The sequence below is a fragment of the Schistocerca serialis genome, chromosome 4, assembly GCF_023864345.2.
Source record: "Schistocerca serialis cubense isolate TAMUIC-IGC-003099 chromosome 4, iqSchSeri2.2, whole genome shotgun sequence".
In the NCBI taxonomy this organism is placed as follows: domain Eukaryota; kingdom Metazoa; phylum Arthropoda; class Insecta; order Orthoptera; family Acrididae; genus Schistocerca; species Schistocerca serialis.
The window spans coordinates 409533113-409557773 of NC_064641.1; the positions used below are offsets into that span (position 1 = coordinate 409533113).

The 24661-nt window shown below is 42.0% G+C and overlaps 1 protein-coding gene across 1 annotated transcript in view; it reads right to left on the bottom strand.

Annotated features, from left to right (window-relative positions):
- Positions 1-24661, bottom strand: part of LOC126474496 (zinc carboxypeptidase-like) — a 122386-nt gene that overhangs the window by 7911 nt on the left and 89814 nt on the right. Inside the window, exons 9-10 of the mRNA XM_050101966.1 lie at positions 16478-16683; positions 1658-1742 (exon numbers count right to left, since the gene is read on the bottom strand). Of these exons, the coding sequence (XP_049957923.1) occupies positions 1658-1742; positions 16478-16683 (291 nt within the window). The remainder of the gene's footprint in view (positions 1-1657; positions 1743-16477; positions 16684-24661) is intronic.

The window sequence follows — 24661 nt, forward strand, 5'->3', positions numbered from 1 at the left end:
AGACTGAAAACGATGGAGGAAGTACTGTTCACAGTCTTCGGTCCACAGGTTTACCATACTCCACGCCGAAACTCAAACAAAATGTTCTAGCTCTCTAAGAATAAGGCAGAGAAATCAGCAAACAAGACGATAAGTAAAAGCCTGCTGTCGTTTAGCAGAGCAGTATAATCTGAAAAAAATTTGTACGCACAAGAATTTGTTTGGAAAATTATTAAAGCTTGTTCTTGACACAATTCAGAGACGATTTCTACTGTTGTTCAGAATTACGTAAAGTTAACTGCTCTCCTTAAAAGTGGGGAACTAATCTCAGACACTTGTCCCGCGGTTTTGTATAGTACAGAGCGGCACACGAAACAGAACTTCCAAAATGAAAGACGGGTTTCAATGTAAATCAATAATTAAAATAGGTTCACTTTTACACATTTTCACGAGACATCCGCCATATTTTATTCGATCGAAAAATCGATAGCGTCAGTCGTCATTATCACGTCCCGAGGCTTCAGCGCACTGTCACGAAGCCAATCACAGCACATTCTGCAGCTGAGCGTAACGCATCCAGTATGACTAACGGCGATCGAATAACCTCCTCAGTGCATACACAGAGGGCATTATATATTCGCATTGCGATCTGCTAGGGAATCACTCGCTCTTAAACTGCTTCCAGCATCTGCTTCAGTGCTAACCCAGAACCCTTTTTTTTACTACAAAATTATTTAAAACGTTGTTAGTAGAAGACCTATACCGATACCAATTTTTCTCTAAGTAAGTCTGAACTCTCTTTATATTGTATAAAATTCTCAGTCTGATAATGTTTAATCTTTAACCTCCAGAATATTTCAAACGGAACTACTGGTAGATAGTGGCCACTTTCTAATTTTCTGTATCTATATTAAGTTACAATATCATAGTCAAAGTTGATACTGTTTCATTATTACTTATATAAAATAAAGTGCTGTTCATTTTAGCTTTGTATCTTATGCACTGAGATAAGTTAATCTAACTCATTTTTTTAGTTTTTGTCACAAAAGTTGGTCTTTGCTCAATAATCCAAGAGGTAAAGGAGGTAGCTTCATAAAACATCTACCATATATTTTTTACCATAAGTTGAACCTAATTTCAATAGTAGAACTCCCTGAAGCTCCATGAAAAATTCCACAGAATATTCTGATAACCAACTGAACCTTACTCCAAAATTCCAACTTTCTAAATTCAATATTTCGTAAAACTCGATTTTTGAAACAGCTAATTATCAGATCATGGTGACACTCAAAACCATTAGTCATTGGTTTAGTTTAACGTAGTATGTCTAAATTTTAAACAATATTTAAACATTTAAATTTGCATCAAATTATCACGCAATCTCTTCGTAAGCTCTTCGCACGGCATGCGCTAATCTCTGCGGTCTTCACCTTGGCCACGTGATGGAGAAAAATCAATAACTCAGTCGCCACTAGAAATATAGGTAAGTGCTTGCTACCCCACAACTGTCTTTAAAATTCAGGTGATAAGCCTTGCATGTTGTTCTCGCAGTATTAAAAGTTTGCAGCGTGAATATTGGCTACAAAGGACTACAGACAAAATAATTTGAAGAGAAAATATGCAATGATTTAAGTTTTTAGATTAACTGAAATAGCAGTCAGGACACTGTGATACTTACACAGAAGATCCAGCACGCTACCGACGGTATAGGTTGTGCCATATCTGGCTGCTAGGGCTTCGCTGGCTCTCTGAGTCATTTCGAGCTGAAAAAGAAAGCGAGAAAGTTTTAATTACAAAAAAACATATCCTACAGTCTCTGTTTGCAAAGAATTTCAGTAATCTACAGTAACACTAGTACGCAGATGTAATATCGACCTTTTTTTCTGTCCTCCATCTTTGCAATTAATTGAGGGCAGTTTGTTTATTGCCATACACATTTCGCTTCTTTTATTTGGGAAGCATCTTCAGTGGCCTGTAATACATAATGTTTATATATACAATAAACGTGTTATATGGTTGATACAACTTGCTGCTGTGTTACACTTCGTCTTGTTTTACTGTTGTTTTCTAGGTTAGAATAAACTTTTGTACCGCAAATCTCGTAATATGAAATTTTCGTTCGGTGTTACTTATGATTTCCCGCGCTGTTAACTCATGCTTGTGCTCCAGCTGGACGATTACTGACATTCTTTCACCCACATTTGTCACATCGCATGTATTACTTGCACTTTCCATTTTGTGATCAACATATGCGAGTTTTCGGTGTGTATGTTGTCAACAGTTGTTGTGCGTTCCTCTGTCGTCTTCTGTTTGTGTTGTGTGTGTGGTTCGATATTTTTCATTTGTTGTGTGTGTGTGTGTGTGTGTGTGTGTGTGTATTTCCTGTGTGAAACCGTGTCATTCTTTCTTGAGGGAGTGTTCTTTTCCCTCTTTTTTTAATAAATGGATATTTGTGTTATACAGGGTGTCCCAGCTATCTTGTCCGCCGTTGGATAAGCAGCTGAGCAGCAAGTCGTATACTCCTAGCTCATTCATTTGTTACATAGTTTAATTCTTAATTTCTTTGCGTGTTTTTGGTACTTGCATTGTTTAATTCGTAAATTTCGGGCGTATTGTAGTATTTGAGAGTTGTAGCATCGCGTTTTAGTACCTGAAGAGTGTAAATTCGCGTAGTCGTTTGTCTACTGTTTTGTTTTGAACGGCCAGTGTCGGTTGGTCGCAGTCAGTGTGCTCCCTGCCGCCGTTGGATAAGCAGCTGAGCAGCAAGTCGTATACTCCTAGCTCACTCATTTGTTACATAGTTTAATTCTTAATTTCTTTGCGTGTTTTTGGTTCTTGCATTGTTTAATTCATAAATTTCGGGCGTATTATAGTATTTGAGAGTGTAGCATCGTGTTTTAGTACCTGAATAGTGTAATTTCGCTTAGTCTCCTTCCGCCGCCGAGCAGTGTCAGCAGTGCGCAAGTAGCAGCATTACTGCATTTACTAGGCAATCTTGTATTTTAATAACCGTTTAAATTTTGTCGATTTGTTTGCGCTCTCTGTAGATTAGTTCAAACGTTCTTTGCAAAACAGTTTTTAGCATGGATAGGGACTGCAACTGCTGTGTTCGGATGCAGGCTGAGTTGGCATCCCTTCGCTCCCAGCTTCAGGCAGTGTTGGCTTCGGTCACACAGCTTGAGGCTGTTGCCAATGGGCATCACTGTGGGGGTCCGGATGGGGGTTTGTCGGGGACGGCCAGCTCGTCCCACGCATCCCCTGATCGGACTACGACTGTGGTTGCCCGGGATACTGCCCGCATTGAGGCTGATCCCTCACCTGTGGTAGAGTGGGAGGTCGTTTCAAGGTGTGGCAGGGGGCGAAAGACTTTCCGGAGGGCTGAACGGAAAGCCTCTCCAGTTTGTCTGACGAACCGGTTTCAGGCTCTGTCTCAGGCTGATACTGATCTTCGGCCTGACATGGCTGCTTGTCCTGTTCCAGAGGTTGCCCCTCAGTCTGCAAGATCCGGGCAGTCGCAGAGGGTGGGCTTACTGGTAGTTGGGAGCTCCAACGTCAAGCGCGTAATGGGGCCCCTTAGGGAAATGGCAGCAAGAGAGGGGAAGAAAACCAATGTGCACTCCGTGTGCATACCGGGGGGAGTCATTCCAGATGTGGAAAGGGTCCTTCCGGATGCCATGAAGGGTACAGCGTGCACCCATCTGCAGGTGGTCGCTCATGTCGGCACCAATGATGTGTGTCGCTATGGATCGGAGGAAATCCTCTCTGGCTTCCGGCGGCTATCTGATTTGGTGAAGACTGCCAGTCTCGCTAGCGGGATGAAAGCAGAGCTCACCATCTGCAGCATCGTCGACAGGACTGACTGCGGACCTTTGGTACAGAGCCGAGTGGAGGGTCTGAATCAGAGGCTGAGACGGTTCTGCGACCGTGTGGGCTGCAGATTCCTCGACTTGCGCCATAGGGTGGTGGGGTTTCGGGTTCCGCTGGATAGGTCAGGAGTCCACTACACGCAACAAGCGGCTACACGGGTAGCAGGGGTTGTGTGGCGTGGGCTGGGCGGTTTTTTAGGTTAGATGGCCTTGGGCAAGTACAGAAAGGGCAACAGCCTCAACGGGTGCGGGGCAAAGTCAGGACATGCGGGGACCAAGCAGCAATCGGTATTGTAATTGTCAACTGTCGAAGCTGCGTTGGTAAAGTACCGGAACTTCAAGCGCTGATAGAAAGCACCGTAGCTGAAATCGTTATAGGTACAGAAAGCTGGCTTAAGCCAGAGATAAATTCTGCCGAAATTTTTACAAAGGTACAGACGGTGTTTAGAAAGGATAGATTGCATGCAACCGGTGGTGGAGTGTTCATCGCTGTTAGTAGTAGTTTGTCCTGTAGTGAAGTAGAAGTGGATAGTTCCTGTGAATTATTATGGGTGGAGGTTACACTCAACAACCGAACTAGGTTAATAATTGGCTCCTTTTACCGACCTCCCGACTCAGCAGCATTAGTGGCAGAACAACTGAGAGAAAATTTGGAATACATTTCACATAAATTTTCTCAGCATGTTATAGTCTTAGGTGGAGATTTCAATTTACCAGATATAGACTGGGACACTCAGATGTTTAGGACGGGTGGTAGGGACAGAGCATCGAGTGACATTATACTGAGTGCACTATCCGAAAATTACCTCGAGCAATTAAACAGAGAACCGACTCGTGGAGATAACATATTGGACCTACTGATAACAAACAGACCCGAACTTTTCGACTCTGTATGTACAGAACAGGGAATCAGTGCAGCATCCCTGAATATGGAAGTTAATAGGAATATAAAAAAAGGGAGGAAGGTTTATCTGTTTAGCAAGAGTAATAGAAGGCAGATTTCAGACTACCTAACAGATCAAAACGAAAATTTCTGTTCCGACACTGACAATGTTGAGTGTTTATGGAAAAAGTTCAAGGCAATCGTAAAATGCGTTTTAGACAGGTACGTGCCGAGTAAAACTGTGAGGGACGGGAAAAACCCACCGTGGTACAACAACAAAGTTAGGAAACTACTGCGAAAGCAAAGAGAGGTTCACTGCAAGTTTAAACGCAGCCAAAACCTCTCAGACAAACAGAAGCTAAACGATGTCAAAGTTAGCGTAAGGAGGACTATGCGTGAAGCGTTCATTGAATTCGAAAGTAAAATTCTATGTACCGACTTGACAGAAAATCCTAGGAAGTTCTGGTCTTACGTTAAATCAGTAAGTGGCTCGAAACAGCATATCCAGACACTACGGGATGATGATGGCATTGAAACAGAGGATGACACGCGTAAAGCTGAAATACTAAACACCTTTTTCCAAAGCTGTTTCACAGAGGAAGACCGCACTGCAGTTCCTTCTCTAAATCCTCGCACAGACGAAAAAATGGCTGACATCGAAATAAGTGTCCAAGGAATAGAAAAGCAACTGGAATCACTCAATAGAGGAAAGTCCACTGGACCTGATGGGATACCAATTCGATTCTACACAGAGTACGCGAAAGAACTTGCCCCCCTTCTAACAGCCGTGTACCGCAAGTCTCTAGAGGAACGGAGGGTTCCAAATGATTGGAAAAGAGCACAGATAGTCCCAGTCTTCAAGAAGGGTCGTCGAGCAGATGCGCAAAACTATAGACCTATATCTCTTACGTCGATCTCTTGTAGAATTTTAGAACATGTTTTTTGCTCGCGTATCATGTCATTTCTGGAAACCCAGAATCTACTATGTAGGAATCAACATGGATTCCGGAAACAGCGATCGTGTGAGTCCCAACTCGCCTTATTTGTTCATGAGACCCAGAAAATATTAGATACAGGCTCCCAGGCAGATGCTATTTTTCTTGACTTCCGGAAGGCGTTCGATACAGTTCCGCACTGTCGCCTGATAAACAAAGTAAGAGCCTACGGAATATCAGACCAGCTGTGTGGCTGGATTGAAGAGTTTTTAGCAAACCGAACACAGCATGTTGTTATCAATGGAGAGACGTCTACAGACGTTAAAGTAACCTCTGGCGTGCCACAGGGGAGTGTTATGGGACCATTGCTTTTCACAATATATATAAATGACTTAGTAGATAGTGTCGGAAGTTCCATGCGGCTTTTCGCGGATGATGCTGTAGTATACAGAGAAGTTGCTGCATTAGAAAATTGTAGCGAAATACAGGAAGATCTGCAGCGGATAGGCACTTGGTGCAGGGAGTGGCAACTGACCCTTAACATAGACAAATGTAATTTATTGCGAATACATAGAAAGAAGGATCCTTTATTGTATGATTATATGATAGCGGAACAAACACTGGTAGCAGTTACTTCTGTAAAATATCTGGGAGTATGCGTACGGAACGATTTGAAGTGGAATGATCATATAAAATTAATTGTTGGTAAGGCGGGTACCAGGTTGAGATTCATTGGGAGAGTGCTTAGAAAATGTAGTCCATCAACAAAGGAGGTGGCTTACAAAACACTCGTTCGACCTATACTTGAGTACTGCTCATCAGTGTGGGATCCGTACCAGGTCGGGTTGACGGAGGAGATAGAGAAGATCCAAAGAAGAGCGGCGCGTTTCGTCACCGGGTTATTTGGTAACCGTGATAGCGTTACGGAGATGTTTAATAAACTCAAGTGGCAGACTCTGCAAGAGAGGCGCTCTGCATCGCGGTGTAGCTTGCTCGTCAGGTTTCGAGAGGGTGCGTTTCTGGATGAGGTATCGAATATATTGCTTCCCCCTACTTATACATCCCGAGGAGATCACGAATGTAAAATTAGAGAGATTAGAGCGCGCACGGAGGCTTTCAGACAGTCGTTCTTCCCGCGAACCATACGCGACTGGAACAGGAAAGTGAGGTAATGACAGTGGCACGTAAAGTGCCCTCCGCCACACACCGTTGGGTGGCTTGCGGAGTATCAATGTAGATGTAGATGTATCTCTGGAACAATAACAGCTATTGGACTTTCACCGGTATCAATGTAGGGCTGGGGCCCACAAATGTACATATTTGGAAACATTCTAAAACGAAAGCATATGTGTTTTTTAAAACAAACTTAGGTTTTTTTTAAATGGACCTCCTATATTTTTTCTTCAGTAATCCATAGCATGACAGAGCACATACACAATGGCGTTGATTGCATCGCAATATTTCCATTACATCCCGAGATATTGAGACGCGAAGTTGACGCTTGAAACACCCGACATGCGCTGCTAGCGCACATCCTGAGGCTCAGGCGTGAACCACGTGCTGCCCGTAATCGCGATGTGATTGACATGTGTAATCACACCTCCATACTTATCAAGAGGTCCGAAACGAATAATACGGACTGCTGCCATGAACTCTCATAAGCACATAATGGTTTCCCTCTTGCACGTTTTACGTATCTACGTACACAATATGAACCAGTACCGATCGGTGTACACCCGTCAGGTTGTCTTATTTATCCTGCACACCCAAAATAAGGTTTATCTAATGCGTTATATGACCCATTGTGCCTGTCGCGCAGGGCCTGGCTCTACCTAGTCAAGTGTCCAACGTAGTTCCCACTACTGCCACAGTTACCACTTCGCTTTGTTTATGATTTGCGACCCATGCAAACTCCTGCACTCCACCACCCTCCGAGCATCGCATTTGTTGTTGCTTTGGCGTGCAGTACACCGCTTGCCAGTGTAGTCATGCATCAGAGTAATCTAGTGACGGCACGGAGGTAGTACACATTGTGAATAAACGTTGTGTTGTGCAACTTATACTGTACAGTATAATGTACACACATGAAGATATGGTAGAAATGCTGCTGATCTATGGGGAATGTACGTTTACGGGAAACACGTTATGAGATTGCTTGTTTGTTGATAGTACTGTTAGCGAATATTATGATTATTAATATGTCTATTTTCTACCCTACTCCACATACCTGTACTGTACCCTGTTGTAGTTGGACGAAATGTTGTTCTGGCAGAACGACTGTACAGAAGACGATTCCCTGACAAGCCATCGCCTTCACGCCGGATGTTTGGTCGTCTCACATCTCGTCTACGTGAAACGGGAAGCTTAAATCCAAGACCTCGACATCGTCATAGAACACGCACAGATGAACGTGCTGAAGTTGCTGTGCTCGCTACCATAGCTGTGAATCCTCAAATCAGCACACGTCAAATTGAACGTGAAGTTGGTGTGTCGAAATCAAGTGCACAGCGTATTCTTAAACGTCATAAATTTCATCCTTACCATGTTTATTTACACCAGGATCTTCTTGGAAATGACTTCCGTAATAGGGTAACATATTGTCGGTGGGCTCAGCAAAAACTTCTGACTAATCCAAATTTTTTTGCAGATGTTCTCTTTACCGACGAGGCATCATTCTCCAACAAAGGAATTGGCAATATGAGGAATATGCAGTATTGGTCCGCAGATAATCCAAAATGGCTCCGTGAGGTAGAGCATCAACGTCCGGGGAAAGTTAATGTTTGGTGTGGGATTATTGGAGATACCATTATCGGACCTTTCTTTATAAATGGTATCCAAAATGGCAGACAATACTCCAGATTTATACGACACAATCTTCCTGTTCTCTTGGACTCCGTACCTCTGAACCGGAGAATGGTCATGTGGTATCAGCATGACGGATGCCCTGCACGTAACGCCTTACGAGCACGACGACTTCTGAACCGTAAGTTCCCTTGTACGTGGATTGGACGAGGTGGCCCAGTTAGGTGGCCTGCCCGATCTCCGGACCTTACACCGCTGGATTATTTTCTTTGGGGAGCAGTGAAGGATGCTGTTTACCAACATGAACCAACAAAACCAGAGGATATGAAGCAACGCATTATTGATGCTTGTACAGCCATCTAAGAGGAAACAGTAGCACGAAGTAGGGCATCCTTCATCCGCAGAGTGACCCTATGTATGCAAGCCAATGGGCATCACTTTGAGCATGAGATGTGAACGCTATGTTTAGTATGTAGTGCTGGTATCACAGTGGAAGTTTCTACAAAGGGCCATTTTACCCAGTGATGTTAAGAAACATTTGTTTGCAACAATTTGTCATTTAACGCATTAGATAAACATAACATTGATAATTATGTGATAATAAATCTAATTGGTTAAACATGTTTACATTCATCTTCTATGTCCTACCTGAACTTCCCAAATCAAAACATTTTTTCCTAAACAACGGTAAAACTTTTAGTTCACTGCTCGTTTCACTAAAACCATCAACATGAATTTTACTATTACGAGTGAATGATTAACTGTCACTTGCGCTAGATCTACAGTAAAGTAAAGTTTGAACGTTGAACGGCATTACCTTTTTAGTAACGGATTAACGATAAGCGAGGTCAACTTTGTGACTAACGTTGCGGTACACAGATATGTTACACAACCGCATCACCCCCAGCCTATGGGATAAATACCTGCTGGAATGTACGACGTTAATGCAGGATGGCAGCAGACCGTATTATTCGTTTCGGACTTCTTGATAAGTATGGAGGTGTGATTACACATGTCAATCACATCGCGATTACGGGCAGCATGGGGTTCACGCCTGAGCCTCAGGACGTCCGCTAGCAGCGCATGTCGGGTGTTTCAAGCGTCAACTTCGCGTCTCAATATCTCGGGATGTAATGGGAATATTGCGATGCAATCAACGCCATTGTGTATGTGCTTTGTCATGCTATAGATTGCTGGAGAAAAAATATAGGAGGTCCATTTAAAAAAAACGTTAATTTGTGTTAAAAACATATATGCTTTCGTTTTAGAATGTTTCCAAATATGTACATTCATGGGCCCCAGCCTTACATTGATACCGGTGAAAGTCGTTTTCCAATAGCTGTTATTGTTCCAGAGATATTTTGGGTGGACAAGATAGCTGGGACACCCTGTATAACACACAAATATGTAACATTTACACACAGCAAAATACACACACATACACAAAAATATCCATTTATTAAAAAAAAGGGGGAAAAGAACACCCTCTCAAGAAAGAATGAAACAATTTCACACAGGAAATACACACACACACACATACATACACAGGACATATATGTGGGGGGGGGGGGGGGAGAGGAGAAGGGGGGACGGAGATTCATTAATTGTTTATCCTGGTTACACTTCGGTTTGTTGTTGTTTCAGTCGCTACCACGATCAGAGAGCTATTACTTATATGGATTTGGTCGTTGAGTACCTTCTTTTCCATTTCGGTGGCTCTTTGTATGTGAACGTTTGTTTTCTTTCAATGTCACAGGCTTTTTGTTGTGATTATTCACCCTGATAACTGTCTTGGCACATTCCATGTTGGATAGTTAGTGTCCATGTTTTATCAGGAGTTCGGCGAAGGTGGAATGGCTATTTTCATATTTACAACTTCTTATATGTTCTTTATATCTAGTTTTGAAGTTTCTGCTTCTCATCCCCAGATATACTGATTTACATACTTGGCACTCTAGGTGGTATATACCAGCTCCTTGGTATTTATCTGGTTTGTCTGTTGTTTGTAAATGTGACTGGAGTGTTTTTCCAGTTCCGTAAGCTATTTGTAAACCCTGTTTATTTAGCATATTTTCTGTCTTGTGTGTTGCTTGTATGTAAGAGTGTACCATTTTTTCTGTTATTCGTGTCATGAGTGTTGTTGTTTTGTGTTTCCGTGTGTCCTGCACTTTCTGTGTGATTCTTTGATGTTTGTGTTATCTGCTTGTTTTCATTTTTCTTTATTTGTGTTATCAATTTTTGGTTGAATTTTTGTACTATATGGGTGCTGTAACCATTGTTTGTGGCTATGATTTGTATTGTTTGTAATCCTTTTTCATAGTTTTCTTTGTTGAGCGGCTTTCTGAAGATGTCAAGAGTATGTTTATTGTTGCCACTCTTTATTGTTATATCTATGAAATTTATTTGCTTTTGAGTTCCTTTTTTCATGGTGAATTGAATATTTTTGTGTATGTTTTACTTTTCGGGGTCAAAGATGGAAGTTATAAGGTTGAACAGTTTTGTTTAATACCGCAGGCAGTTTTGAAAAATCGAGAAAACTGATAAACTGAAAAATGAAAAATAGTCAAAACATTACTATATCAGAAACATCTTATGTTTCTCGATGTATTATCTGATAACTCCACCATGTTTTGAGTGCACTGATCGAGCAATGGGAATTGTGATAGGAGCTCTGCAATCTAGTTCGGAAGTTATACGGATCCTTTAATAGACAAAATGAAATATCATGTTATCAACATGTAACTGTAAGATGTGTTGAAGAATTACGAAGGCTTCAAAATTAGATACAACATAATTCTGTTGGCAACGGTTCTGGGACGGAAGTGTACTGACTAGAAGTGCCCCGTACATCATTGACGATAAACTGCGAGAATGACACGACCTTAGCTTGTTTCATCGTTATCGTATGGAGTTACTTCTCGTCAGCCACTCTCTGGGAATTATTATTTCTCGCAATATGTCTTACAGTCAGCAGTGTACGTTGATAACGATATTCCTTACAAGTCAACACGAGAAATTTAACTGTTATTTGTTGCAACGTTTAGGCTTCTTTTGTTATGGTAGTATATCAGTTTCATGGGAACGTTCACTCATAGTACCCTACATTCTTATAACTACATCCGTTGTATTATTTCCTATAGAATTAGTACAAGTAGGTCACTTCGTGTCACCGCAAGTAGCTCTTACCCGTACACGAATGTGTTCGTCTGTGCAATGTCCTGTGTTAAAGAGGAGTGGAATTCGTGGCGAGTCGCGTCAAACCAGTCAGAAGACTTGTAAAAAAGAAAAAAAGAGGAAACTATAATGTTATTAACGATAAACATTCAGTTATTAAAGCACGCTTGTGCCATTGTTATTTACGTGAAAGGTTTCAGGTTGTTCAAAGTCTATCATCAATGAGATATCTTCGGTCAGTGCATTGTGCTATCGAAGAAGAAAACTGAATATGCCTCCGACGATTGAACATGGAATAAATACTTTAACAGCAAAGTCCAATTGCAGAGTTGGAGGAATGTTGAACTCTCTTCCTAGGTAGCACCTTCCACATAAATAACAGTGGCACAAATGTGCTCTAGTAATACCTGTCTTTAATAATGTTATACTTTTCAATTACACTCATCACTCTTCTAGCTTGTTTCACGCGACCCACCAACGTTCCAATCTTTTCCCAGATTAGCAATTGCAAATTACAACTCATGTCCTCACTTATTTGCTGGCTGTATTCCAGTCCCTGTCTTGCTCTGTGGGGTTTACTCTCTACAGTTCATTTAGTACCACGGAAGTTATTCCCAGAAGTGTTAACAGATGAACTGTAAGATGGAAAGAACTATGCCCCTTACGTGAAGTTATTAAAGATCACCTAACTCAAGTAGAGCGAACAGTAGGGCTGAACAGAAATGACTGACAAGGCACAATGCATCTCGTAGAGGGTATAGTATGGACATATTGGAATAATTAATGTCGGGTGATGGTTTTAAAGTAATTCACACGACATGAAAACTTTGTGGAAACGCGTCGATTTGCTGGAGTCTAGTTTATCCCAGGGAAGTATTCAGAGTTGACCGTGGCCGGCTCGCGAGCGGCGAAGGGAAGTGACAATAGGCAGCTTGGGGCGGCTCAAGCTTTGAGAGCCTCCAGCTGCCTTAAGATGGGTGACAGTGAGTGGGTGGTTGACCAGATGCTGGTGTACCGTGAAGCAGACAGAGAACTTGTATGACTGTTGATAAATGTCCGTCGTCCCGTTTTCAGTGAAACATGCGAGAAAGCCGCGGAAAGCTACAGTGGAGTGGTCAACAGAGGCCAAAATATGCGTGTTCGTGACTACAGCAACTTCACGCTGAATTCATGGTCCGCAGAGTCTGAAGTAAATCAGGCGAAGAGCAACAGAATGACATACGCTGGCCTCTGATGAGAATGTAGGACCAAGGAATTTGAAGTGTTCTCCTGGGAGTCAGGATTCCGGAAAAATTGGTGTTTTGTGCAGACGCTAACCTTGATGGGTGGCCTGGGAGGAGCTAAATAGCAGAAGTTGAGAGGAAGGGAAATTTTCTGGGAATTTGTTCACTTCCCAGAGCAGGCATTGGTTGGCGCTGGGAAGCGACGCATAATTAATGCAACTTGAGCTGCAATTGGCGTAAGTGATTTTGCTGGAGGGGAAACCAAGGCAAAGAGCGGACTGGGAGAAGTCCCCGTAGGGGTCTTCCGTTCCCAGCTTGCCCAGAGTGCTGACGTGGCATTCTTTACTCAGCTTGCCTGAGACAGAGTGCGCATCTCTGCAGTTTAGGACTTAGCAAACGGAACGATTGAGCTTGGAGATAAAAAGTTTTGGTTCAGCTATGTACTGAGCAATATATCTAGGAGTGAATAGACGAGCGCAGCCTTGCAGCACCATAAGGTCGGCCGACGTCCGCACAACAACGACGCCCCGCCACGCTGAATTCAGTGATATTACACCCGCTCTGGCTTGAATTAGGCCACTGATTAATTTGTGGATCACGTCTAAAAATTTTCCACGAGGGTTTCATGGGCCGTGTTTTGGGGAATTCTTCTTGCACTTCGCATTACACCTGGGTCAGTCGATAGGAATTAATTTTGATTTATCCCGCTTTACTCCACGTAAACGCAATTTATTACCACTGCCTGTTAGGAGAGTCATGTAATATCATATAGATTGAAGGTCGGGAGTTGCAATAAATTTGTGCTGATCGGCTGCATCTGTTTTCAATCAAGTAGTTGAAATCCCAAGTCACTTTCTTAATTAATTTTATGTTCAACATGTGCATCTGGTGTTCAATAGCTTACTATAACATCAATGTGCACCCCTTTTTAATTAAAAGTGATGAATTCTGAATCAATTAATGTCAGCACTGCCACCGCAGTTCAATCAGGATTCACAGGGCCTTTTTACTTTCTTTGCGTTATCCGACATTGCGGCAGTTTTGCACTCTCTGTTGCTCTGTTAGTCAACTAGCTGGGGTAAACACACGCCAAAACGAGGTAAGTGACGGGTGTGGTGTTATAGAACAACCATCCTGTCGTCTCTTCTAGTCAGTAATTTCCGTATATTCCTTTCGTCGACGGTTTTGCGGAGAATTCCTCGTCGCCTACCATATTAGTTCACGTAAGTTTCAACACACTTGTAGCACCACATCTAAAATGCTTCAGTTGTCTTCTGTGTCGGTCTTCCCACAGTCCATCTTTCATTACCGCACAATACTGTGCCCCAGACGTACATTCTGAGAAATGTCTTAATCAAGTTAAGGCGTATGTTTAATACTAGTAAACGTCTCTCGACCAGGAATATCCTTCTTGGTAGTGCTAGCCTGCTTCTGATGTCCTCCTTAATCCGCCCGTCTGGGTTAATTTGCTGCCTAGGTAGCAGAATGCCTTAACCTCACTATTTCGTCATCACCAACCCTGATCTTACGTTTCTCGCCGTTAGCATTTCTGCTACTTCTCATTACGTTCGACTTTCTTCGATTTGCTCTCAGTTTACATTCAGCACTCACTTGACTATTCCGTTCAACGGATCCTGCAGTTCATCTTTATTTTGACTGAGGATAACAAAGTCATCAGCGAATCTTATCACTGATATTCTTCCACCTTGAATTTAAATCCCACTCTTGAACTTTTATTTCCGTTAATGCTTCTTCGATGTACAGACTGAACAGCAGGGGTACATCAAATTTTATTCCGAGTACTTCGTTTTTTGTTCTTCGAATCTTACTGTTCCCTCTTGGTTCTTACACATGCTGTATATTACCCGTCTGGACTGTGTGACTGGTCCCGGCGGAGGTTCGAGTCCTCCCTCGGGCATGGGTGTGTGTGTTTGTCCTTAGGATAATTTAGGTTAAGTAGTGTGTAAGCTTAGCGACTGATGACCTTAGCAGTTAAGTCGTATACGATTTCACACACATTTGAACATTACCCGTCTTTCCCTGTAGCTTACCCCAATTTTTCTCAAAATTTCGAACATCTTGCACCATTTGACATTGTCGTACACTTTATTCAGTTCGACAAATCATATAAATACTATCAACGTCTCTTGATTCGTCTCCAGTCTGTCTTCTTTCTCAGCCACAAGGTCAGAACTGCCTCTCTGGTGCCTTTTCCTTTCCTAAAGCCAAATTGATCGTCATCTACCAGACCTTCAATTTTATTTTTAATTCTTCAGTGTATTATTCTTGTCACCAGCTTGGATGCATGAGCTGTTTAAATGATTGTGCGATAATTCTCTCAGATCTTTCTAACTTTGGAATTGTGTAGATGATGTTTTTCCGGAATTCTAATAGTACTTCGCCAGTCTCAAACGTTCTACACAACAGCGTAAATAGTTGTTTTGTTACCATTTCTTTCAATGATTTTGGAAATGATAGAATGTTATCCATCCCTTCTGCATTATTTCATCTTCATTTTCCCAAAGCTCTTCTAAATGCTGATTCTAATACTGGATTCCCCTACCTCTTCCTGCCTACTAATGTTTCTTTTTCGATAACGTTAACGGTCATGTCCTCCCTCTCACAGAGGTCTTCAAAATATTCTTTCCATCGATCTGCTCTCTCTTCTACATTTAACAGAGGAATTCCCATTGCACACTTAATGTTACCGCTCCTGCTTTTAATTGCACCGGAGGTTGTTTTGACTGTCCTGTCTGCTGGGTTAGTCCTTCCGACAGTTACTTCTATCTCGATGACTTCAAATTATTCAGTCAGCCGTTTCGCCTTAACTTTTCAGCACTTCCTATTTATTTCATTACGTAGTGACTTGTATTTCTGTATTCCTAAAAGTCCTTGAACACTTTTGTACTTGCTTCTTCGTCTATCAACTGAAGTATTTCATCTGTTGGCCATATTTTATTTGTGGTAACCTTCCTTGTACCAATGTTTTTCCTTACAACTTCTGTGACTGCTCTTTTTAGAGATATCCATTCTTTTTCAACTCATTTCCCTACTTATCTATTAGCCATCTCAGTATCTATAGCCTCAGAGAACTTCAAGTGTGTATATTCATTCCTTAGTACTTTGGTATCCCACTTTTGTGAGCGTCGATTCTTCCTGATTAGTGTCTCAGACTTCAGCCTACTATTCATAATTACAAAATTGTGCTCTGAACTAATATCTGCTCCTCCGTACGCCTTAAAACCCAATATCTGATTTCAGAATCTGCCTCACCATGATGTAATGTAATTGGAATCTTCCCATATCTCCCGATATTTTTCGGAGTATACCTTCTCCTTCTCTTGTCATTCTTGAACGGAGTACTGGCTATTACTACCTGAAAGTTAGCGCAGAAGCCAATCAGTCTTTCTATCATCTCAGGTATCTAATTGAAGTAAGGAGAGGGGCAGGGGGATACTGAATGACCTTTGACGACATAAAACTGAGAAGCAGTGTTGCAGACTCTACTTTTGTATATACAAAATTAAATAATTCATATGGCGTAAATAAACAGAAGAAAGAGAACGACATGGAAAACCAAAGACACCAGTCATAACCTCAAGAAGGAAGACTCACCAGCTCATCGTAATTGGAGGCCACGTTGCCAGGGACGCCGTAAGGAAACATGATCCTCTGGCCGTACGCGTGAAAGCTGCCATACAACAACAGTGTCTCTGTTTCGTTATCCGACAGCATACCCGAGAACGTCGCCGCCTCGTACTCGGAGAAGGGCACCGGTCCAGGGTAGTTGTCTGCACAGAAGTCCTCGCTGGTGCCGAAACCTGTGGTAAAACGAATCCGATCATCTCTGTGGACCAGGTTATTTTCATTTCAGTGCCTTCTGGTTTTGTTAAATGCTGATTTTTAGTTCTCTTGTCAAAGTCATGTATCTGAAACATTGATAATCCGTCAGTGAACCGATAATGAAGTGGTGGAAGATGAAAAAAATGATATTCGGAAGCATACTAAGCACAACAGTAATTACTTAGCTCCCTCCCGGCGTCAAAAAACTGTGCCCCTGCTTGTCACTGACTTATGACAGAGACAGATCCTCGTACTGAATATCTATTGCAAACCGTTAATAGGTAATTTAGAATTTGTTAAAAATTATTGAACGCAATTCTCATACCAGTTTGACTTATACTGCTCACAAGCTGCGTTATGTGCAACGGACGGCACTATTATGCCTTCTTAAGCTCTGAGTCACGGATGTTAGTTGAGCCAGCTGTTTGTCTGGGCTCGTCTCGGGATCTCTTGATATCAAGGCAGGTGGCAAAGGCTGAGAGGCGGTTCCTGGCGGTCGACAGGAGCAGGTACTAGTGCTGGTTGTGATGGTGATAAATGAGTTAGTATTAGCTATTACTAGATGCCGGCCGGTGTGGCCGTGTGGTTCTAGGCGCTTCAGTCTGGAACCCGTGTGCGCTACGGTCGCAGGTTCGAATCCTGCCTCGGGCATGGGTGTGTGTTATGTCCTTAGGTTAGTTAGGTTTAAGTAGTTCTAAGTTCTAGGGGACTGATGACCACAGATGTTAAGTCCCATAGTGCTCAGAGCCATTTGAACCATTTTTTATTAATAGACGAAATTTATTGCAGAAATCAATTGCCTTGTGCCTCTCTGATTCCTATGACATAACCGCACCCGTAATATAGTAGTGGTGGTCATCATCTGAGAGAAACGGCTTGTAATGGGGCCACGTAGCAGCAGACGTTATAAAGGATTCTAGTGTTGGCAGACAGTGACTGACAACTGCACAGAATGGTAGGTCTCATTCTGTTTATCTTAAGGCACTATACATGTGGGATGTGTAATATGTGCTGCTGAATACTGAATTGCATGTTTACCGATTAGTGCATTCTGACTGACCAAGGTGTCTCTGGATTGTGATGCTCTTATATTTATTCGTGTTGAGTAGGATAACCAGTGGATACACGAAAGAGATCAGTCGTTTTCTCACGTGTGAAGTTGCACCAGCAGCAGGAGTAGTAGTAGTAGTATTAAACAAAGGTCTGCGACAAAACGAATCAATTAGCCCGCTCAAGATAGACATCTTCGATTATTTCTGCAAAGCAAGATACTATCTTGCCCACAGCTCCTCTGGTGCAAACTGGCACTGTCGTAAATGGCCACTGACCTGTACCAATTATCTATTCCAGTCCTCAGACACTAACCTAGAGTGTAACGAATTTACTTTTATATTCCTTGAATGGCAAAAATTTCATGAAATACTTATTAAGAAATGAATAATCCTACCTGACTAATTCGTCTCGAAGGGGAAAGCCTCTCAGATATGGGTGGCACTGGGGAAATGAAATATCCGGGGTGGACCAAAACTAGCAACGTGCTGGCGTCTGTACTCTAGTGGACCGTCCTACCTAAGGCGTCTGTACCCCATGTCAGGGGCGGCCTGGAAATTACATCGCCAATCTGTTCTGAAGCAAGCGTGGCTATTATGCTTCTCACCTTCGAGTTATGTTGTGTGGTATTAATGTTAAATTTTCCGGATTAATAGCCCCACAGTCGGACCTCCGGGTGGGAGCAACTTTGATGTCCCAAACACCAAGAGGTGCTGAGAAGAAGATACAGACTCTTCAAGTCTGTACATATAACTGTCGCTCTCTAATAGGCAAAGACAGACTAGAAGAGATCGAGAAAGAGCTTACAAAAATCAGCTGGAGTATTGTTGGTTTAAGCGAAGAACGCCGAAAAGGGGAAGACTGTCTCCGTTTGCACTCTGGCAACTTGTTTTACTTTTGTGGCGACCCAGAAGGAACACTCAATGGAGTTGGGTTCCTAATCAACAAGAATATTGCTGATAGAGTATCTGTCTTAGAAGGAACTTCCAGCAGGACAGCTCGAATGGTCCTGAAGGTGTCGAATAGGTATAAAATACAGATTGTTCAGGTGTACGCTCCCACTTCAAGACATCCTGACGAAGAAATTGAATCCTTTTATGAAAGTCTGGATAGCACCTGTAGAAAAGGTAGCGATTCTCACTTCCAGATGGTCATTGGCGATTTCAATGCAAAAGTTGGCACCAAGAAACAAGGCGACACAGTGGTGGGCAACTATGGGATCGACGACCGAAACGATAGAGGTGAGAGATTAGTCCAGTTCGCTGAGTACACCAATATGTCCATCATGAATACGTTCTTTAACAAGCACCCTGACCGAAAATAAACTTGGAGGAGCCCAAATTTCAGTGTCAAAAATGAGATAGACTTTATTCTGTCAAACATTCCGCAGATTGTAAAAGACGTATCAGTTCTAAATCAGCTCAGCACTGGCAGTGATCACCGTCTTGTGAAGCAAGGGTCGAACTCAACGTAAGAAATGAAATGAATAAACTTATGAAAGGGAAGAGAAGGGTAATCAACCTCAAAAACCTGGAAGAACATTCCTCGAAATTCCAAGAAGTCCTCCAAAGCAAGTTCCGCGTAACTAAAGATGGTGATTTGGCGGAAATGATTGTTTAAAGTGCAGAAGAAGCCGGTGGCCTATGCCAAAAAAATAAACAACCAAAGAAATTCAGTGCCAAAACTGAAACCCTTTTACAACAGAGGAGAGAAATGAAATTCCAAACCGATCGTGGCATGTAAGCGTATTCCGAACTATGTAAGGCAGTGCGAAGAGAAATAAAAACTGACATACAGAAATTCACTGAAGAAACCTTACGAGAACAAGACAAGTTTAAAGTCAGCCAAACACAAACTCACAATCGGTAAGAAGCAGATTGTCGCATTCGATGGAAATGACAGTCGAATCACTGAAAAGGAGGGGGTTTTGAAGTTCATCAGAGACTTTTATAGCAATTTGTATAGCAATCCAAGGGAAAATTAGGGTATATCTAAATTAATTGATGTACCTAGTGTTCCAGATATACTCCCATCGGAAGTCAAGTGTGCTCTAGATAGCATGAAGAAGGGAACAGTGCCGGGTGATGATGAGCTCAGTGTTGACATCCTCAAACTGGCAGGAGAGGTAACAATAAATCACTTGGCAAAAGTATATACTTCCTACCTGCACTATGCTTCAATCCCACTATCGTGGAACAAGGCTAAGATTATTTTGATACACAAGAAAGGAAGGATTCACAATATTAAAAACTATCGTCCTATCAGCTTGCTCTCAATTTTGTACAAAATTTTCACAAAGGTCTTGTTAAACCGAATTAGTTCCACCCTAGACTCAGCCCAACTTACAGAACAAGTAGGATTCCGAAGCAATTTTAGCACTATTGACCACATTCTGATCGTTAGTGAAGCGATAAGCAGAGCGAATGAATACCAACTGCCTCTCTGCATTGCCTTTGTTGACTTTTAAAAGGCATTTGACTCCGTTAGCCATGTAGCTGTACTCCAAGCTTTGAGTAAGCAAGGAGTGGGAGCAGCATACATTGAAGTGCTCAGGAAAATCTAAGAGAATTCTTCGACTTATGTTAACATCGGTGAATCAACTCAAGAATTCCGCATCATGAGGGGCGTCAAGCAAGGCGATCCCATCTCCCCAAAACTGTTCTCTCTGTATTGGAAATGGCTATGTCAAAGCTGAGCCTGGAAGGTAAGGGAATTAGAATTAATGGAAGAAGGCTTACCAACTTGAAATTTGCTGGTGATATTGCCTTACTGACCAAAGACTTCGCAGAGCTCCAAAACTTAGTTACAGATCTTGATCGGAATGTCAGCTGGTTGGCTTGAACATGAACCTTTCCAAAACAAAAGTAATGTCCAACAAATGGGTCCCAGCTGGAGATGTGAAAGTCAAGGACAGTCTACTAGAAGAGGTCAGTGAATATGTCTACCTTGGCCAGATTATAAATATGAAGGGAGACATAAGGCCAGAAATCTACCGACGCAAGCATTTGGGAAGAATTCAACAGTATTCAGATCAAAAATGCCAGTAAATCTGAAGAAAGTAGTATTTGATCAATGTATTCTTCCTGTGATGACGTATGGCTGCGAGACATGGACACTGAACTCATTTACAAAAGGGAAACTTAGAACAGCACAGAGAGCCATGGAGATATCAATGCTGGGCTATACAAGAAAGGATAGGAAAAGGGCAGATGACATCCGGTCTGTGACGAAGGGTAATGACATCTTAGAGATAGTGGGTTCCTTGAAATGGCAGTGGGCTGGCCACGTCGCAAGAAGAAAAGACAACAGATGGACGAAGCTAGAGCACCGCCTCCCATGAGGAGAGAGGGAATGCCGAAGGATTACCTCGATCCTCATATCCTCATGAGATATTCGTGATTTTAGGTACGGTATGATATTCGCAATTTTGGTTTCATTAAAACAGCAAATAGTTAATACTTTCAGCCAGAAGGCAAATACTTGTTTATAAAGAATGATAAATGTATAATAAGGCGTCGCATAGCATCGGTGGGATTTCCTAAATAAAGTAATTCGTCGTCTTTGGGCGGCAACATAAACAGAAGAATACGGATAGATACGCGATCCTTCACTATTTTGTTCGCTGGAGAACAAATGAAGCCTTGAGCGCTAAACACTTGTACTGTTTTTCTTAAGTAAGACGGACGCAGATTTGTGGTGGTCTGATCTAATTATTTTTTACTAAATAAATAAAAACGTGTTCCGTCGAAGTTTGAGTGAAGTGTAAAAAGAAGAACTGTTATAACTTATTGTGACGACGCACGAGCGACTCAAGAGGACAATGGCTACATGAAAGAGCGCTCAATGGACATGGAACGGACATAAAAATCTACCGTCATTGTAGTACTAAGTTTAAGGTACGATATGTTTTAATTATAATAAATATCTGTTCTGGAAATATTGAATCATTTAGCAGTGCTCATTCCTCTCATCTCCTAAGTATTATTTTCATTCGGCTTTAATATTGAATTTCCCTTTTGTATGATGTTACAGTTGTTTTTGCGCCCTTAAGAACTTTCTGGTCCCTTAGGAAATTGTTTTCTCATAACAATAACTTCACGACCGGGTATGATCGTATCTACGATCATGAAGTAATTAGAAAGACGATAATGCAATTTCTTAATCAGTAGCACGCTAGCTGTGACTGCTTCAAGCAACGCGAAACTGCAAGTAAAGACTATTCACATTTCATAATGCAATATTTTGTGACATTGTGATTGATAAAACAGTATGCGAAATCTCAAATTCCAACATTTCCATTGAGTAACAACATCACTTTTATTTTGTTACATCACAATAAATGGTTCAAATGGCTCTGAGCACTATGGGACTCAACTGCTGCGGTCATAAGTCCCCTAGAACTTAGAACTACTTAAACCTAACTAACCTAAGGACAGCACACAACACCCAGCAATCACGAGGCAGAGAAAATCCCTGACCCCGCCGGGAATCGAACCCGGGAACCCGGGCGTGGGAAGCGAGAACGCTACCGCACGACCACGAGATGCGGGCTTACATCACCATACCCAGGTGACGTGTGAAAAGGTGTGTGACGTGATTATGGCCTATCGATGTAAGTAACAGAATGTGATCGCGGAATGATAGTTGGAGCCAGACGCATGGGAAATTACATTTCGAAAATCGTTGGGGAATTCAATATTCCGAGATACACAGTGTTAAGAGTGTGTCAAGAATACCACATTTCAGGTATTACCTGTCACCATGGACAATGTAGTGCCGACGGCTTTCACTTAATGACCGAGAGCAGCAGAGTCTGCGTAGATTGTCAGACAAGCAACACAGCGTGAAATAACCGCAGAATCGAATGTGGAACGTGTAGCGCCTCTCCAGAGTTATGAACATATCGGTTGGACCCTAGGCGACTGTAAAATCGTGACCTGGTCAGATGAGTTCAGATTTTAGTTGTTATGAACAAGAGGTAGTGTTCAAGTGTGGCGCAGACACCTCGAAGCCATGGACCCAAGTGGGTAACAGGGGACTGTGCAAGCTGGCGGCGGCTCTATAATGATGTGGCCTGTGTTTACATGGCATGTACTCTGTCCTACGCTCCAAATGAACCTATATTTAGTGGAAATTGTTACGTTCGGATACTTGGAGACTATTTGCAGCCACAAGTGTGCTTCATGTTCCCAAACAATCATGGAATTTTTAGGAACGACAATGTGCCACCTCACCGGGCGACTATTGTTCGCGATTGAAGAAAATTCTGGACGATTCGAGTGAGTGATTTGGCCAACCAGCTCGCCTCACATCAATTCTATCGATCATTTATGGGACATAATCGAGAGGTCGGTTCGTGCACAAATCCTTGCAGCGGCAACACTTTCGCAGTTATGGACGGCTATAGATGCAACATGGCTCAATGTTTCTTCAGGAGGCTTGCAACGATTTGCTGAGAGCACGCCACGCCAAGCTGCTCCAATATGTCGTGGAAAAGGAGGTCGGACACGATATTAGAAGATGTTCCGTAACTTTTATCAACTCAGCCGTAGCTGAGAATTCATAGGCGAGTAGTTCATAGATAAGGAAGTAGTTTAAAGATAGTTTCACTCATTTATGTAAGAGTGGAATGTTCGTTCAGTCTTCTAATACAAGCGTATTTCAGAGTACTGCCTCCAACAAATCATTTGTACAAAGATGCATGGCCAAGAAAGTCGAATTTTTTATTTGGCTTTATAAGCAGCATTTGAGATAAAGCTGTCCTGACAAAAGAAATAGTTCCTTGATAGGAGAGTCGCGGCAGTTCAAAGTTAATGTTTTCTTTCATGTACAGGAACTGGCCCACTTTAAATATGTTTTTCATATAGCTTATTTTACATGAGCCGCAAAGCGACAGGTGTTAAAAAGTTAAGCAAATGTCCTACTGAAAATCATTTATTATGTTGCTTAAGAGTTCCTTAGTTTTAACAAAGCTTTTAAATGTTGGGTGCTGTAGCTGAACCAGTTTTTTTAGAAAGGTCCAATGGTGTGACATGAATGTACAGTCCTTATTAAAAGAAAATCTGGTTCCTAAAGAAATGGTTAGACATTACTTCTACGTTTTTCCACCCAGTCAACTCAGACCATTAAGCCAAAGTACGATATTGCAGTGTATGTGTTATTTCGAATTACTATACAATGTATAAAACTATTTGTTTATGATTCATCTAGTTTTTCGTGACAGTTTGCTTTAAAAATTTTCGCATATTCTTAGTATATGTATATCTAAAGTAAACTGTGCCCTACTGGAGTTTGAAGTTCTTTGCATTGTATGTGAGTAATGTATGCAAAATACTATGTAAATTGATTATTATGTTAAATAATTTTCTGATGACTTTTGTATTTAAAAATATTTGCATGTATGAACTGTTCATGTTGATGTAAATTTGAGAACTGTAAGAAATGGTCACGCTTAGAAACAATATATGAAATAGGTATTGTGTAAAAGAGAGTTTGCTTTTGTCTGAAACAAAACTGGCTTAGGGCAGTGGAAAAGATGGCAAGGGCGAATTGGCACGCTACCAAGGGCAAGCGCGGGAAGTAAGTCATGCAGTCTGTAGACAGCAGTGATTGAGGCAAGACCTTAATGGAGCAGGAGAAGCTTTGCCTGAAAATTTGCAGAAAAATCCCTCGGATGAAGTCTGGAAACGGCTTACGGTTTACCTGTGAGTTGTTGGGCTACTGTATGTAAAACTGAACGACACCAAGAAGAGAAATTGAGCCCATACAGCAAGATACTTGCAGGCCGGATTGTGGGTATTGTGGGTATTGTAGCCGCTTTAATTGTTCGCCACTCACAGGCCTACAGCCACTAGATAAGTTTTTTATTTTTTTTATTTTACTTTTGGTTAGCATGAACCATTAATT